Source organism: Onychostruthus taczanowskii, unplaced genomic scaffold (genome assembly GCF_017590055.1).
Source record: "Onychostruthus taczanowskii isolate IOZ18803 unplaced genomic scaffold, ASM1759005v1 scaffold96, whole genome shotgun sequence".
Lineage (NCBI taxonomy): Eukaryota > Metazoa > Chordata > Aves > Passeriformes > Passeridae > Onychostruthus > Onychostruthus taczanowskii.
Window position 1 is genome coordinate 1,186,605 of NW_024507657.1, and position 18,532 is coordinate 1,205,136.

Genomic DNA, 18,532 nt, shown 5'->3' on the forward strand with positions numbered 1-18,532 from the left:
TATTTTTCCCAACTCTCCTACCAAGAGAGTTGTCCTGGAAAAAAAAAAAAAAAAAAAAAAAAAAAAAAAAAAAAAAAAAGCTGTGTGGGCTCAGTGTGAAAAGAGCATTTGGATGGAAAATTTCAGCTGATGTTTGACAGTCACAGGCATCTATAAACACAGCCTTTATACTGGGAAATGTCAGGCATCTTCGCAGTTGCTAGTGCCACCACCTCTGCATTTCATTTAAGCAGAATGAACTCATGTCAATGAACTAAGCTTTACTGTACATCTGTATGAAATGCCTTAGTTTAGCATAGGGAAAGGACCTTCATGGTTGGCTTTACGGAGAGTGAGCTTGGAGAGAAAAACCAGCACGGTCAGTAAGCAAGCCCCTCTTTAAGTTTATTTACTATACAAAAACCTTGCTTTTGAACAACACAGTAAGGAAAAAAAAATAAAATCTATTCTCTTTGTGCGTTCTTTAATTGCCGGCTGTCCTGTTTGCTCGCCTGGGACAGTACCAGTGCGCGGCCTCACCCCGCCGGGATCCTGGTACGTGTGGGTGCTGCCCTGGGCCGGAGGGTGCCCCGGGCCCGCCGGGGGTCGGCGGGGGGGCCCCGGCGCTGACAGACCGTGATTCCCCCGAGCAAGTGTGCAGCGCTGGCTCGCCCGCTCCTCGCTGCCTCCAGTTACATGGCAGGAGCCCGCGGCTCTCGGCTTCGCTTTCCAGGGTTATTTTTGGCCGGGGCCGCCGCATGCTGATGGCAGCGAGCCCGCGACGCCGGGCGCCGGCCGGGGGCCGAGCGAGCGCGGCCCCGCCCGGGGAACGCCTCTGGGCTCCCCACCGCCGGCTCGGCAGCGTGCGCCGCGGCCGCCGCTCGGCAGCGGAGCCACAGCCGGGCGGGCGGCAGCCGCCATGGAGCGGACCCCCATCCCCGTGCTCACCGTGCAGACGGCGCCCTACGAGGACCAGCGCCCCACGGGCGGAGGGGGCCTGCGGCGGCCCACGGCGCTCTTCGAGAGCCAGCGCAACTACCTGCCCAACTTCGTGCAGAGCCTCCTCTCCTCCGTCGACCTCCGCGACCGGCAGGGCTGCACCATGGTGGTGGGCAGCGACGGCAGGTACTTCAGCAAGACGGCCATCGAGATTGTCGTTCAGATGGCCGCGGCCAACGGGGTAAGCTGTCCCGTCACCCTTCCCGCCTCCCCTCGGCGGGCCCTGCTCCCCGTCCCTGGCAGCGGCTCCCGCGGGAAGTGCGGGCAGAGACTTCCACAGTCATCCCCCGGACAGCGCTGGAGGCACGGATGGAGCCCGGAGGAGCCGCCTGCGGTGTGTTCCAGCGCCGCGCGCGTCGGGAGCCGCAGCCAGCCCCGCACGTGCCCGCCCGGCGCCCCCCGCGCTGTGCCGCCGGGCCGCGCGGAGCTGGGGGCTCCATCGGCGTGGCGGCAACCTCTGGAGTCTGCCAGCCGTGCCGTGCTGTTTCACACCTTATTTCAGGAGGAGGAAGACATGGGAGCTGAAACGTAGGGTCACTCTGCAGGAGAAAATGTAGCAGAATTAAAACTAAGTACGCGGGAAACAAAAGTATCAGACAAGCATCTGCTGCTCAGGATATTTAAAAAATAGTTCGAGGAAAATGGTACTCTTGAAAGACGAGGAGTTCAGCATTTTACCCACAACCTTAGGAAAATAATAGTTCTCTTCTATTGGTCACTTGCTAATAAATTATAAAATGCAGGTGAACAGCGGTGGCAGAAAGCTCTGGTCAGACGGGATACAATTGTTTTGGTGCAGTTTTGAAAGTAGGAAAGAACTCAGGAAGAGAACTTACGTCTTCTTCTAGAAGACATATGCACATTCACGTGTGGATGTGTATGTACAGAAAGCTGTATGGGAAACACCCCATAATGCAGGCTTGAAGTTCCTACTTCAAAGCAGACTTGAAACTGCTATCTCTTATTTTGATGCCTAGACTGATCCTCTAGTTTTGGCAAAAGGAGTGATATAATTCTATAGGGATTTTTTTTTTTTTTTAATTCAAAAGCTCAGTATTTTAAAGACATTCATTTCAAAAGATCTTTCAATTTTGAAATTAATCTCCATATGTGTTTGAATTTTCCCTGCTGATTTGCTGTCACGTACAAGACCAACCAGCCTTGTATGAATAATGAGTATTTTTCAATTTACTTCTAAAGCATGTTCTCAACATGCTGATAATATCAAGCAGATGCTGATTGATGCCTTAAGGTTTCACAGATTTATGTTACATACTCTTTACCTAATTCAAAACCACTGTTCATATTACTTGAATTATATTACATATATTACAACGTTCATGTTACGCATTAGAGGCCAGAGTTTATGTGGCCCAGGGTGTGGGAGGGCTCTGTGGGGGACACTGGTGGAAGTGGCGAGACTAGCACAGTGGTTCCATCTGCAGCATCAGGGAAGGAGCGTGTAGGGCAGAGGAGGTGGACTGGTGTGTGGGGAGTTGCAGGGAAGGTGGGACAGGACACGGAGGAGTGCTGCTCCCTAGTCCCATTGCCCCTGTAGCTCAGTGGAGACAGTCTCATTGATGGAATTGTACCTCTTGGCCAGGTGGGGTATGGTGCAGCAACAGCTAAAGCAAGAGCCCAGGAGCAAGAGCTGCCTTGCAGAGGCTGAGGTCCTCGCATGCTGCTAGGAGCTATAAGAATGGGTTTCAGTGCAAGGTGGCCACAAGAACTGAGGTGCTGAAGAAATTTGGGGTTTAGAGGAGCAGGGGCTTCTCATCCAAATTATGCTGACTAATTTTTCCTGTCAGTCTGTCTCGTTCCTATTGCTTCTATCACATTCCCCATCTTGTTGGAATATCTTTCTGACCTCAGGAGGTTTCCAGTTTGAGATGATTCTGACACCTTGCTGTAATAATGCTTTCCCCTTTCTTAAGTTATTGCAAGTTTCTTAGAAGCATAGTTTCTCCCTAGTGCTTTCTGAAGACAAACCCCAAACATTTCTGCTCACAGTTCTCACAAATACCTGAATTCGTGTATGATCCTGTTGCTAATGACACAGTCCTCAGAAATTCAGCAGCCCAAGTGCTAGGGAGCTATTGAAAGGGCTTCCCATTTCCACGTTCTAATGCTCTGTCCCTCTCTAACGTCTTCACCCTGTTCACCTTCACCTCTTTTTCTCTCAAACACAATGTAAATGCATAAGTTTCACATTTACTTCATTAGTACTAGTTGTATGTTTGTTTTTTTGGCTGTTAAAATACACCTGCTGGGAAAATACCTAAATCTCCTTGACATAATTGTTTATTGCTGTGCTATAGAAATAGGTGGAGAGGAGAAGACTCATGAGAGCAAAGGTCTGTCCCTTTGGATGAGGTTAATATCATGAGAAAGCATGTAGCTGGTATTGCAGGGAAAGAAGTGAACTGGTGTAGGCTGGATCAATTGAAATATGGGGAAGGCTTGAAATGAGCATTGGAAATGTTCAGCTGCCCTGAGTGCCAGCAGTGCTGATAAACTGAACTTTAATCTCCTTGCTGGAAGACACATACCGAGAGCCATGGCTAGTTGTGCTGGCTGAGTACAAAAATAAAAGCAATTTTCTATTATCAACTGTAAATGGATTGCCCTTTAGAGTTGCTAGGTTCCTCTTGTTCTGACTTGGTGACTCATCCCACATTCCCCCTGTGCTAACAGCCTGGCACGGTTGGCATAGGCTCCAGTACAAGGAATGAGATGAGGTCCCCTGCTCAGTCAGCTGCCAATGCTTGGCCTGCCTTCTACTCATCCTTGGTGCTGCTGGCTCCTGCCCTCCAGCTCCAGGCTGCAGGTACATGCGCCACAGCTACAGCCTGCACAGCCTTCCCGTGGTGGCAGCAGCTGCAGGCTGGCCCATGCTCTGCAGCTGCCAGCAGCACATGCACCACCAGCCCCTGTTCCGAACCAGGGTTACCCTCCAGTGGGCACGCAGCTGGGATGGCAGCAAACACACTTGGGTGAGGGGTGCGTGTCATGGGAAGGTGGAGGAATGTGAGGAGGACCAGACAGAGCTGCTGTACCATTCTGGGTTGCAACAATCAGCTTGACAAAGTGGAGGTGGTAGGAGAGTATTTGAGGGTCTATTTCCCTTTTCACATGTGTCGTGCCAGTAGTAGTGTCTGTCAACCTTATGTCTGGAAGAACTGAGGTAGAAGGCTCCAGCAGCTTCAATACAATTCCTCTGTGTATTAGATGGAAATATTCCATTAGACCCACCAACTGGATGGGTTGTCTCATTTTTGATGGAAAGTTTAGGATACATTTAAACGAGAAGCTGTTACTTGTGAGTCGCAGTGGCAGATCAGACAGCAGTGCTGTTACACTGAATATAGAAAGTCATGACAACATGCTGGAGAGACTGCAGAGTATTGCTAGTAATGCTGTAGAAGTTTGAGATGGCAGAGAATTGAGTTTTCTGGTTGTCTCCTATGTAACACCGTATTGGTTTTATTTTCCATGGCCTCTCATGCAAATCCTTCCCTCCCTCCCTGCGTCTGTATGATCTTTATTTGCTTCTGTACTGAGTGTGGTGTTCATATTCCTGTATTTTACTGTAGTATCGAAAAAATACAGGAAGGCACAGCCCCAAGTTGTTCAGGATGTAATGTGCTTGCTTCATGTTCTTTCAAGTATAATTGACTGAGGCATGTGAGAGATTACTGGGAAAAATAATTAAAAAAAGCATTAAGTAACTCCATGGTAATCAGCTGAATTGTCTGAAAAGGCACAGCTGCAAGTGGAAATATTGCATAAAAGTGTTCTTGTAAAGTACTTGTTAGAGTGCTTTATTCTTTCAGCTGTAACTGTTTGCTGAGGATCTTTGTTTCTGCTGTTGTTACTAAAAGTACAGGGACAAAATAGAATGGCGTAGGGACACAGTATTAGAAGAGATATTACATGCCTGTGATCTTGTAGCCATGCAAGTTTTTGAATTCCAGAGATAATCTTTCCATGCTATGAAATTGTCCAAGATTGTCAGAAGGATATTACTGGAACTTTAATTGTGACCCAGTATGTGGGTGCAGTTTGGTTACTGTTTTAGCTCAGATTGTGAGAAGTCTGTAAAAACAGTTATTAATTAAATTCATTAAAGAAATAATGAAATGCTAGTTTAGCATTTGATTAAAAATGAAGAGATTGTGAGAAGAGAATGCAAGAGACCTCTTGCATTCCTGGCACCAAAATTAAAACAGCAAAGGAAGATGGATAGCACATTTATGCCTCTAAGGTCTGCCCTGTCCTCAGGGAGTTTTGTAGAACCACTGATGACGTTAATAAAAGGGGAAAATTTATAGTAGTCCCTGCAAATAAAATACTGTTGTATCATTCATGTAATTTGATTTGTAGGATCCTTAATTTAGAATACTAAATATTGCAATGCTTATATAGTACAGAAATTAGCATAATAAATAATATTTCAAAGTAGCATAGAAATAGTAGCCTCATGACAAGTACTTAAGGCAAATCATATTACTCAGATTTATATTAATATCTGGCATCCAGAAAAATGGGAAAACTGGTGTATGCGATGTCTGCTGAATAGGAAGAAATGAAATATGGCAAAGAAATAGTCCTAGGTAATTTGTGCATTCTTAATAATTTAAGAATTCTACTAACTATTAAAAATACAGTGATGTGCATGAGGACAAAAACTCACTGCTTTAGATTTAGAAATACCAAAACCATGGTTGTGATAAGCCTGCATGCAACTGTAAATATGTTTATACTTGAGTACCTCCAGATAGATTCAGTGTGTTGTTTTCATGCATTTTGTAAAACGTTATTGCTGTCATATTCCTTTTGTTTACTCATACACAATACTGTTCTAAGAGCTGGCAGCCATTTCTGACAGCTGTATTTGGAGGATTGAGTCACTGCTCTAGCTTTCTACATGCTTCATAGTTTAAAAAAAGGGAGGAACAATGTTCAAAACAAAAAAATTCAAGGTTTTTTAAATCATATTTTTCTTTTCACGATAATGTTTTGTTTGTTTCTTAACTTATTAGCTGTCCTGTTTTCTAGCAACATTCCATAGGCTTCAGAATTACCTGCAAAAACTCTGAAAAGAGAAGCAGGCAGACCATTATTCTTTCATGAGAGCTTGAGGTAGAAATCTCAGATGGAAGAGTGCGTTTTCTGCACTTTTTTTAAAATTCAAAAGCAGATGTCGTGATTCTTACTGAAAGAGACTAGACATAGTCTGTGATTGGTTAGAATTATCAAAAAAGTAATTTATGGTAGAAGTTGATAATTTCTTTTTAGTCCTAATTTTTGAAATAAAAATAGTTTACAAAACCAGTTTAAATAATAATCTCCTTATCCTTTGCTCTTCTGAAATTATTTGAACCCACACTTTTAAGTAACCAGTAAGGTCCTCTGGTGAGTGCCCAGAAGCAGTTCATCTGTATATGAAGGAACAGCTGTGTTTCGACAGGAGGAAGGTAGTGACACCTCCTGTGCTGTTGCTTTGCCGAACAGGCTGTGGAGCTATCAAATCTTCAAACTAGAGAATGAAGTTTGATGTTCAATTCCCAGTCTGCTTTCACATGGGGAGTGGAAGGGATTCAGTGTTCTGCCTTTCCCTCTGCCTCCCCTAACAGCCCTGTCCCTTCCCAAACTACTGTTCAGTAGTGGTGGTGGTGATGGGAGTTTATTTGATTTTTTTAAAATATTGATGTTACTAAGAAATTCCAGACTTCTACAGCATCCTTTTAAGCTCCATATGCAGCTGCCTCAGTTCTCATCTGTAACACTTAACCTCCCTTTCTCCCTTTGTTTTTTTTGTGTCTTCCTTTTGAGTTCCCCAGAAATTGGAACTCTCTTGTATTTCTTTGTAAATACATTTCTTGTTGGCTTCTAGATTATTTATGTTAAACTGAAACTGTAGTATGATGAAGGCATGGTTTTGAAATTGGAACCTTGCAGTGGAACTGCACATAATACCAAGCACATTGAGTCAGTGTTTAATAACACCGCCTGAAAGGTTTTTTTTTATTTTAAGAATGGTGGGAACTTCCCCTGCTCAGCTGTGCCCTGGGAAACACACCCTGTACATTTGGAATAGCCCAGGAGTCATTGATAGCTGAAGGAGGAGCAGTACTTTCTGTGGGCAGGACATCCAAGGCTGTCTTGGCAATAGAAATGTAACTACAAGAGACTGCAGGCCCTATTGCAGAGTGATACTTGTGATTACACTGAAAGGCTGCCCTGTGAAAGGCAATTCGCTTTCTATTCTCTTTCTATTAAATCCCCAGCCCTGCAAATGCATCCACAGGGTCAGCCCTAAACTATACTAATATCTGAGAAGATTTGCTGATTTGTGGAGTTACCTGGCAAGTTTCGGTAGCAGGATGATAGCCTAGTGCTATGCTTGGGAGCTTTGCAAATCCTTGTCATCGCTGTGCTCGTGCTTTACTGTCACATCCTGGCCACTGGGGTTAAATGTGCCAGGTTACAGTAGTTTTTTTGTCAGTGCTCCAGGTTAGCATGCAACCAGCTCATGGATATTTCTCTGCAAAAGAGTATGTTCTGTACCAAGACTTTACCGTTTCTCTCCTGTACATATATGCCTGTTGTGTGTGTGTTTGTATACTAATTTGCAAAAATTTAGTATTGTTCAGAGTACTTTGGCTTGTTTTTTCCATGTAGATTGGCAGATTGGTTATTGGACAGAATGGGATCTTATCCACACCTGCTGTTTCATGTATCATCCGAAAGATCAAAGCCGCTGGTGGAATTATCCTAACAGCTAGCCACAGTCCGGGGGGACCTGGAGGAGAATTTGGAGTCAAGTTTGAAGTTGCCAATGGAGGTATGTTTTTTTTTTTAAAAGCCGCTACCGCTACAACATTGCATCTTGGTGGCCTGGAAATGGCTTGTGAGGATAACTAGCTGTCTGTAATTATGTGTTTTTAATTTACTCTGTTAAAACTGTGAAGAATGTAGGCATCTCTTTTTCTTTATATAATGTAAGTGTATTTGTGTACATGGGTCTGAAAAATAAGCATTAAATGTTCATTGAAGCCCTTAGGATAGCTGTAAGATTTCTATAAACAACTTGCCATCTGGTTTTTACAGTCTTTTATGTAGTCATCTAGATTACTGTAAAAATTCTGATCCTTTTATAAAGATGCCTATGAGGGAGTTTTGTTTTCCTCATATTTCTGTGTTGCTTGGGTTGGCATTTACTTTAAAGCATGTAATTTCAGAAGTACTGTAAGCAGTGTAATTCATCGTCTTGTGTGGAAGAAAGCACATGAGAAACTTCTTATATTTACCCAGGAAGTAACTTATCCAGGTAGAGTTGTACCATTTTATTGCTGCAATTCCACCATTTAATAAGGGAATTTTTGTATATAGCTAAAGTATTGTTTTCTGAAATTGACAACAAACACATTATGTTGTTATGGGATCTCACTTACCTATGTATGTTATAGGTTCTGTATGGTTTACATTATAGATCTGTGTACACTTATATAACATTATGTGAGGTTGCTGACACCTTGTATATCCCACGCATGTAGAGTGCTTTCCATCTGAAAAAAAAATTAACTGAAAGTGCTTATAAAATGTTTCCTTCCCCATTCTGAAGGTGGGAGAACTTGAGATGGGGTTGCTTTCTCCCTTCTCTCTTGTGTAGTTGAAAAATGTGCATGGGTAAATGAATGTGATTTTATAAACAGAAATACAGGGACTGTGTCAGGTCAGCCAGTAAGAAACCAGGGTCACAGCACACATATACCAGAGCTAAACCATTAGACGAATTAGCACTCTATGAACTTTAAAACACCACATGCATTTAAAATCTGCTTGATAAATGGGAAACAGTTAGTGGTGCCATCTTTCTAGTGTGCTTTGCCTTTTTAAAGAGAATTCAAAAAGGCTGTTATGTTTTATGTATGAAACACTCCTCAAACACAGGTCACAAGGTTTAATTATTTATGTTAATCAGCAGAACCATAATGAAAAGCAGTTGGTTTAAGTTCCAGCCGAGAAAATGTGGGTTAAGTATTAGGTGTATCAAGGTGTTTGTTAAGTATTAAGTATCAAGGTGTTTGAACTTCAAGATAGTGTTTAAGCACAGCAACAAGCTCCTAGGGAAGGTTATTATTTACTCTATATTCTTGCTCAGTCTATTTTGCAGATCCAGGTCAAGCAGAAGTGGCTTGTCTCTGTAGCTGTAGAAGAGAATGTAGAGTGACCTGTGGGATCTCTTTAGCTGGAAATATCAGTAGACAATACATCCATCTGTCAAGGAAGATCTGTAGCTAATGACATCCTCCCCTTTGGATGGGTTTGGATTAGATGAGTAAGAAGTCATTTTGTAAGCTATGTGAATAGTTAAATGGCTGTTTTTTATGCAGTGATTTGGACCATCTGGTACACTGCATCTGAGATGGAAGACACTAATTTACATGGCAACGCACTGCACATAGTGGCATTGCTAGACAAATGGAAAATGCAAAGGCATTTGAGAGGAGAGAGGACACACCAGAGGGAATAAAAGAAATAATTTTTAATGTAGAAGTGTAGCTTTAATATAAGCTGTGCAGAGTCAGATAAGCCAAAAAGAGACTTGCTGCAATTCACACTCAGTTGCAGCTCAGACTCAGCCTTTGCACTTCATACGGCATAGTCCATCTAGTAATTTTTGCATCAAACCTGCAACTTTGATTTAGTTGACAGTAAATCTTTGTAAAGAAAGCCATCTTTCAGGCTTTAGCAATGAAAGTAACTCATAAGTAAGATGTGTTTTCTGTTTCTGAATGACGTAACAAATCCAGGTGGTAATTGCTAATTGTTAAGTAACTAAGGTATTTTGAATTCCAACAAAAAAATTTCCTCCACAGGCAGTGGAGGAAAACTGCAATACAGCACCACTGTTAAACTGGTTAGATTTCTAATAATGTTATTTTTTCCTAATGAAATAATGTGGAACACCAAGCTATCTGATTTTCACAGGTGTGCATCTTCAGAAAGTCCTATGAAATGCCAGAACCTGCTGCTGAAGAGCAGGCTTTCCTTTGATAGCTATGTTGAGATTCCTTGCAGAGTGAAAAAGGCAGTCTTTGACCAATAAGCCCAAACAAATATGACTGTGGTTACCTCATCTCTCCTGCCCCAGGATAATTTAATTTGATTAAACATTTCAATCAAAATGTTCTGAGTAATGCAGTGCATTTCCATGTTTTATTTTTTTGAAAAATGTTTTAAACCGGTGTTGTAGGGAAAGAACAGACCTTATTAACCACAGTACTTTGTTTTTATTTATTCCATAGTAACTCAAATATATTCAGAAAAATGTTTGCTATAGCACTTATTTTTAAGATAGGAAATGTTCATTTAAAAGAAATGACCCGTCATGTTATTTTCTGTTACAGGACCTGCTCCAGATATAGTTTCAGAAAAAATCTATCAAATCAGCAAAACCTTGGAGGAATATGCAATTTGTCCTGATCTCAGAGTTGATTTATCACGCCTAGGAAGACAAGAATTTGATCTGGAGAACAAATTCAAACCTTTCCGAGGTATCAGTGTGTGCTTTTTCTCACGCTAAATCCATTGAGTCTAAATATTAGTATTGCTGCAGAGTTATAATGGGTAATTATATAAGCAGAGCTTTCTTCAGGATGCCTTACTAAAAGTTATCAAAATATGAGGCAATTTAGAATCATAGAATGGTGTGTGGTGGAAAGTACCTTCAGGATCATCTTGTTCCAACTGCGCTGTCCTGGGCAGGGAGACCTTTCATTAGACCAGGTTGCTCAGCCTTGCCTTGAACACTTCCAGGTATGGGGCGTCCACATCTTCTTTGGGCAACCTCTTCAAGTACCTCACCCCCCTCACAGTAAAGAATTTTTTCCTAAAATCTAATCTAAATCTCTTCTCCTTCAATTTAAAACCCTTCCTCCTTGTCATAACACTGTTTGCCTGTTTTGAAATTGTCAGCTGCCTTTTAGGTACTGGAAGGCAGCTGTAAGGTCTCTTCCGAACCTTCTCCATGCTGAACAATCCCAGATCTCTCAGCCTGTCCTCTTAGGAGTGTTCTAATCATCTTTGTGGCACTCCCTTGGGCCTGCTCCAACAGGTCCATGTCTTTCTGGTACTGAGAACCCCAGAGCTGATGCAGCCCTGCAGTGGGGTCTCAGCAGAGCAGAGGGGCAGAATCCCCTCCCTGGGCCTGCTGCCCACCCGGCTTTAGATGCAGCTCAGGACACATCTGGCTTTCTGGGCTGTGGGTCATGCCCAGCTTTTCATTCCCAAGAACCCCCAAGTCCTTCTCTGCAGGGCTGCTCTCAATGAGTTCTTCTCCCAGTTTGCACCTGTGTCACAAACTATTCTGACCCAGGTGCAGCACTTCGTGCTTGGACTTGTGGAACCTCAGGAGATTCTCACACTTCTCAAGCTTGTCCAGGTCCTTGGAAGGTATCCCTTCCTTCCGTTGTGTCAGCTGCACCACTCAGCTTTGTCATTGCAAACCTGCTGAAGGAGCTCTCAATGTCCCTGTTGATGTCATTAGTGAAGATGTTGAAGGGTACTGACTGGTCCCAAGACAGAGCCCTGAGGGAACCAACTCCTCACTGGCCTCCACCTGGACTCAGGGTCATTGTGTCCAAACTCCTTTTCCATTGAATAGTCCATCCATCAGATCCATATCTCTCCAATTCAGAGATACTGGATGTGATGCCATGTGGTACAGTGTTAAAAACCTTAAAGAAGTCTAGATAGATGACATTGATCTATCATATATCATCTGAAAGATCAAAGCAGCTGCTGGAATTATTCTAACAGCTAGCCACAGTCCCAGGAAACCCGGAGGAGTGATTGCAGTGGAGTTTGAGGTTGCCAATGGAGGTAGAGTTTGTTTTTTTTTTAAATAAAGCAAAAGGTCTCATCCAGAGACTCCCCATGTCAGGTGGCCAACCACAGAGTCCTATGACGATCTGTTTCTTGATTTTCACCCACAGGATCTGTCTGTTTATGGCTGTTTATCAGAGGCAGCTCTTCACAATCTGACCCTTCTTTAGCATTAAGCACAACACCCCCACCCCTCCTGTCTGTCTGAAAAGACCCAGCCTGTCTCTTCTTGTAACCCTCAACTACAGTGCTCCAGTCATGTAACTCATGTCCCACGTTTCTGTGATTGCAACTGGGTCATAGTTTTCCAAATGCACCCTGGTTTCCAACTCCTTTTGCTCGTGTCCAGTGCTGTGTGCATTTATAGGTGTTATGTTTGTTTTGCACTTCAGGAATCTGAGTTACAGACTTCTAAGTGCATCAGGCCTCATCATTCAGCCAAGTATCTTTGCTAAATTTATGCTTGCTAGTAGTTAAACACCAAACACAAACATTTTGGGTCTAGGAATGGTTTGCTTATTGAAGTCTAATTGATAAAAGACTAAGTGAGGCTCAATTTATTCATTTTTTCTCACACTTTCTGAAAAGTTATGGGATTTTTACATCCAGTGACTCCAAATGTAAAGGGATTGTTTAAGCACATGTTTAATTTTAGGCATAATGAATACTTTAATGCTTACAATTGATTTAAAATTATTTAACACAGCTGTTTTCTTGAAGGAGTCAAAAACAAATTAAGGGATCCTGACATGTATTTCAAACTTAGTGTATATTTCATATATTTCAAATACTGTAAAACTCTATGCAGCCTCAAGAACTTTCTGCATTCCTGATGCCCTAGAATGAATGGCGTTTTGTTTTTCATTCAAACTTCACATTTTGAGGCAATTTACAATTTTGAGAAATAAAATTTCTCATTTAAAAATGTCTTTAAATTTTGATTTCACTGGGGTATTTTATTTTATTGTAAAGAATATGTTTGGCATTTTTAGGCAAAAAAAAAGCAAAGAGAATTCAACTCCAGCACCACTATGGAATCATAGAATTGTTACAGCATTAAATTTCGGTTTTTAAACTGTTTAATCTCTCCAAACAGTATTTTTAAAATTAAAACGAGACACTCCTCCCCCCAAAGATGTATAAAAGTACATACAGATATTTACAGATTTTCTGTATGTTTTTCTAAAAAAAAAAAAATCATTTCCCAATCACATCTTCCAAGAATACATTAAGCTGAGACAGCAGAGCTATCAGGGACCCTACTGAAGCAATGTAATTGGCTTATAAGTGCATGAATAGATAGAGTTTACACAGATCTGAATGCACATTGAAGGTGCAGAAAGAATGAAAATAATTTAAAAAGTAATTTAAATACTATCTGATATATTTGAAACTTTTGCTTCAGTTACATGAACTAACTCCTGAGAATCAAGGCTACAGAGGTACAACTGAGGTTGGGTTTGGCAGGAGTTAAAATAATTTTTGGACTTTAATCCTTCATGTGCTTTATATTCACATGTGTGAGCAGCTCCACCAGAGTTGCCACATTTGTTCATATGCGTAAAGCTTAGGGCCTGCTAAAATGCTGTTAGGAGCAGGGCATAGAAGACAAGAAATACTATAAACCTAGTAAGTGTTTAAAACTTTCGTCATATACCATAGAATTGACTCTTTGTCAAGTTTTAGAGATAATTTTTCGGCCTTGAGAACCTTTTTTTGTTTCTTCAACCATATTGTCACAATCTATTCTGACTGAGTGTGTTTCTCAGGCTCAAAAAATGTCTTTGTCATTTTCATGTTACTCTAAAGAAGAGCATTAGTGTGAGGTTAGTGTTTCTGAGCAAAATTGGATGAGATTTTAAGTAATAATTTAACTTATAAGTAAGATATTTCAAGTTACTCATTTAACCAGATGAAAAGACATTTCTATTACATATGCTTTTTAATTTAATCAGGAAAAGTGATTCATTCCAAGATGACTGAGAAGCATGGCTTTTGACAGTTGTTTGGTGACTGCTTTCATTATGACAGACTTATTTTCATTAATTCATTTTTGTTTAATGTTTTACATCCAAAAGAACTAGAAAAACTGTATTGCTCTCCTTTTATGAATTTAAATTTCAAGTTATCAAGACCTTAGCAAAAACACAGATGTATCTGAGCCTTGCTTTCCTAAATCAGTGAGATGTACAATGCAAAAGTATAGTTTATTATCCATCTACAACAAACTGAACACAGGTATTCCTGGTGCCACAATTTAGAAAATAGGTTGTATGTCTGTCTTGAAGGAATCATGCAGATAGGTACTGCTGTCAGGTAGACATTGAGTGGTGTCAACTTGCCATGAGCATCTTTTTCCTCTGAAAATAAACCTACTTAGCTTGCAAAGTTTTTCAGTGGTTTTGTGAACGACCTATTAAGAGTTTACTTTGATGTAAGTGCACTCATTAATGTCTTCAGTGAAATAGGAGCTGTCAATTTACATTATCTATGCAGTCTTTTGGCAGTCAAAACTGTTGATGTTTCCGAGGCTTAAAGCTTGATAATAGCCACACTGAAGGCATTGGGAGCCTTAGATTTTCCCTAATTTCAAAGCAAAGCCGTGTCATGTGGGGGTTGTGTGCTCTGACTTTAGTTCTCTTGGGGGGAAGAGAGCTGGGAGAAATAACTTCACTTGGGTGAACTGTAGTCACCTTTTTTTGGTGTGATTTTTCTAGTGGAAATTGTGGATTCTGTGGAAATCTACCTCAATCTCCTTCGAAGTATTTTTGACTTCAATGCCATCAGAAATTTGCTGACTGGACCCAATCAGATTAAAATAAGGATTGATGCCATGAATGGAGGTATGAACTTAAGTGCTGTTGGGGCAGAATTGTACGTACACCAAAATAACTTCCCAATAGAAGTTGTGCACTGCAATGGTTTCCCAAGAACAATACAGCATACAAATGTTGGACATTTAGTTAATAGAAGCTAAGGGTAATAAGGAAGGATTTGAACCTTATACTAATAGCAAAGGCAGTCATAGTAATGGGTTAGGTTTCTTACCAGGCAAACAGATTTATCTTACTTGATAAATAAGTAAGGACATATGTGTCCAATAAAAGTTTTCTTTCTGCATTTGGAAGCAAGCAGGATGAGGTAATCTTGCCATGACAGGGTGATAAAGTGTATTGCAGTGTCCAGTGACTGAGGAGGTTACAGGGCAGTCTCTACTAAGAGGAAATTATAAATGGTATAAAACTAGTAAAGTCTGAATAAATAAATTAAAGAGTTAGCTGAGACCTCTGTCTCATTAATGCTAAAAATGAGCAAATTTCACAGTACTGGGAACAAGTTGAAAGTGTCATAGAAGACAGCAAGGGGATCAGTGGTGTACTGATATTAAAAAATAGAAGCTTGGGGAAACACAGACCAGGATAAGATCTGTTTTAGGCTACATTATGAATATATAAATAAGGATTGCTGCAGATAATGAGTTGAAGGATAGGAGTGTGAGTAAGACTGTTCAGCATTATCTTATGGAAAACAGATTACATCAAGCAAACTTGGTTTCATTCTTTAATGGGATTACAAAAACAGACCTGTAAAAGAAGCTGGACAAACTTAGAAAACGTCTGTAAAGCATTTTATCTAGTACAGTGTGATAGCTCTGAACACCCAGTTTTGCCAGACTGTGTCAAAAGGGCAGATGGTGTCCTTTAGCATGAAGAGGGAGCAGTGAGGAAGGCACTGCCTCTTGTCATGTACTATACTGGAGAGAATGTTACTAAAATACCTGGAGCTCTCATGTTCAGATCTGTTCCTGACCGTTCAGAATTTTTATGTGTTGTTAGAAAGATGTTGTCAAAAAGTCTGTTTAGGGTTAGAAAAACTGATGCATCACAAATATTTTAAAGGACTTAGCTTGTTTGCTTTATTTGCAAGGTGGCAGAGAATTGGCTTTATGACCTTGCATTGTGGTGGAGAGATGGATATCTATAATTTAAAGTACATGTAGATTAGGTGTATACAAGTGGAATATATTTTATGGCTGTACATGGTGGTAGTTTAACATTGACAGAGAACAGAGTAATTTGAAAGGAGTCCACTTTAGATAACAACGTGAATCATGGTATATTTTATGGAACTAACATCTACATTTTTATGAAAAGAAGTTTCACTTTTACCTCAGGTCTCCGCTACTCCAATTATCAAGATTTAAGAGTAAGGAGAAAGAGAGAGCAGTCACTCATGCATTTTTTACCTCTGAGTGACCTGTTCACACCTGCATCCGGGATGCAGAGTGCTCAGGTAGTGACCATTTAGTCACCAAATGCATGTAATAATTATGGTATATAACAGCATGGGGTTTTAGTTGGTCATATCTTTAACAGAACAGAGAAGTATCTTGGAGTTAGTTTTGAGAAAATTTTAATTTAATTAAAATTATTAATTTATATTTATTTTATATAATTTATAATAATTTAATTTAATTTAAATTTAATTTATTCATGGTAGCAACTAAAACGTAGTAAAATTCTTTGGTGGACAAATCTATTGCAATTTTCACATGAATTGGAATCTTAAGGTAGGTGTATTTCCCATGTGTATTCACCCACTGTTAACTTTCCTTTATTATTTTAGTGAGAAAAACTTCTGTATGTGTATGATAATTTCTTTACTTAATAATGGGTAAAAAAACCTCTGCGTCATTCACCATTGTGATTTTCATGTTGAATTGATTATTTTCATACTGATTAATTATTTACTTTGAGGACAATCACATATTCCTCTGTGAAAGAATAGTTTGGGAGTTGTTGCAAGGACAGATGCATAGAATTGCTGAAAGTATGTTTTGTATGCAATGTCCACAGTGCTGTGAAAAATTTGAATGTCAAGCATACGCTTTCGTGATTGCATGGCAGATTTCTGTTTTCACAGCTATGGGACCCTATGTAAGAAGAATCTTGTGTGATGAATTGGGAGCTCCTGCAAATTCTGCCATCAACTGTATTCCTCTGGAGGATTTTGGTGGACAGCCTCCCGATCCAAATTTAACATATGCAACTGCCTTGCTGGAGGCTATGAAAGGTGGCGAATATGGATTTGGAGCTGCTTTTGATGCTGATGGAGTAAGTGCTTAGATCTGTCTTGAGGTTCCACTGCAGTTGTTATTTTCTCTGGGGTCAGATACGGGACATGTAGGTATAATTTATCTGCTTTTCAGTAACCCATTGAAGCTGAAAGTGGTATTACTTTCAGGTACAGATGGTAACATTTGCAACCCATAAATCAGACACATATGTTGTAATTTTTCTCTGCAGATGACTGAAAATCAAGCAGAATTTAAAGGCAGGATGAGAATTATTTAAGTATCAGGCTGGTTTTGTTTTGTGCTGGTGTAACACTTTTTTCCTTAGTTAGGAGCACACAGCATATAAATGATGCAGACTTGTCACAGTAAACAGTAATAACGTTGAGTCCTATCTGGTTAGCGTCATGAATTAAGGGCTTTTTAGCTAAATAAAGCACTGAGTCAGAACCTCTGTTTATTTTAAACTTTTAATGTCGTATTATCAGCATAATAAAAAGCAATGTATTGCAAAAGAACTTTCTGCCCTGACAAGGTGGGAGAAAGATTAAAAGGTTATGAAGAGCAAAAGCTGTTTTCTATTCTCAGTAAACATGAAACACTCTCCTACTCCCATAATAGTGTGTGCCATTGGCAAAAAGATTCTCCTAGACAAGCATTCTCTTGGCAGAAACAGAGCTGCTGAAGTGACATGTAGGAGGCAGAAGCTAGAAGTTGATCTGGAGCTTTGATTTGCATGGCAGGAGGGAGTGATGGTGTGATAGTGAGATTATAAACATGCCAGGATGATGCCAGTAAATTTTTCTGCCCAAAGAGGGATGTGAGTTACCCAAAGCCTACCCTTTTTCTACCTCCAGTGGATCTAGGAAAAGAAATTAGGTGTCCTCAATACATGGAATTTGGGATGCTATTTTAAATTTGTTTTCTTCTCCAGGACCGCTACATGATCCTTGGCCAAAATGGTTTCTTTGTTAATGCGTCAGATTCACTGGCTATAATTGCTGCCAATCTGTCTTGCATTCCATACTTTTGTCAGATGGGTGTCCGAGGATTTGGCAGAAGCATGCCTACCAGCACAGCTCTGGACAAGTAAGATGAAATATTTATTTGTATCACCTTGGTCATTACATTCGTTATCTCTACTTTTTATTACATAGCAGTTCCAAAATTTTGAAGTCTTTTGATAAGAGCTTCTAATTTTCCCAATCTTTATGTGCTTTATTTTTTAAGCTGGTTTTGACAAGATTTTGGTTTTACCTAGACTATTTTTTTCCGGTTTTAATTGCGTTAAAAGAGTTTAATTCGGTTTGGCGAAGAAGTAAATTGGTAAGTCTCATGTACCAATATTTGACTGTTTTCTTCCATAAAACTTTATTGTTTTTATTAGTAAATAATGGTTTACAGCCTAATCTGGAAGCTCTTTTTATGAAAGTTGTGGAAGTTTAAAATAAATGAAGTAATAATTCAATACTAAACAAGTATTCAAAAAAACCAAAACCCTCCTCAAACTGAAGAAATATGAGCATGTTTTGTTAGCAGCTGAATTTTGAACAAGTTTCATCCAGGCCTGAATTTACTGTAAATATC

General features: G+C 40.4%; 1 protein-coding gene across 1 annotated transcript in view; it reads left to right on the forward strand.

The window, feature by feature from the left end:
• Positions 1 to 764: 764 nt before the first annotated feature.
• PGM5 (phosphoglucomutase 5) overlaps positions 765 to 18,532 on the forward strand; it is a 68,128-nt gene continuing 50,360 nt past the window's right edge. Inside the window, exons 1-6 of the mRNA XM_041426945.1 lie at positions 765 to 1,159; positions 7,663 to 7,825; positions 10,395 to 10,541; positions 14,589 to 14,714; positions 16,795 to 16,985; positions 17,880 to 18,034. Of these exons, the coding sequence (XP_041282879.1) occupies positions 899 to 1,159; positions 7,663 to 7,825; positions 10,395 to 10,541; positions 14,589 to 14,714; positions 16,795 to 16,985; positions 17,880 to 18,034 (1,043 nt within the window). The 5' untranslated portion in view covers positions 765 to 898. The remainder of the gene's footprint in view (positions 1,160 to 7,662; positions 7,826 to 10,394; positions 10,542 to 14,588; positions 14,715 to 16,794; positions 16,986 to 17,879; positions 18,035 to 18,532) is intronic.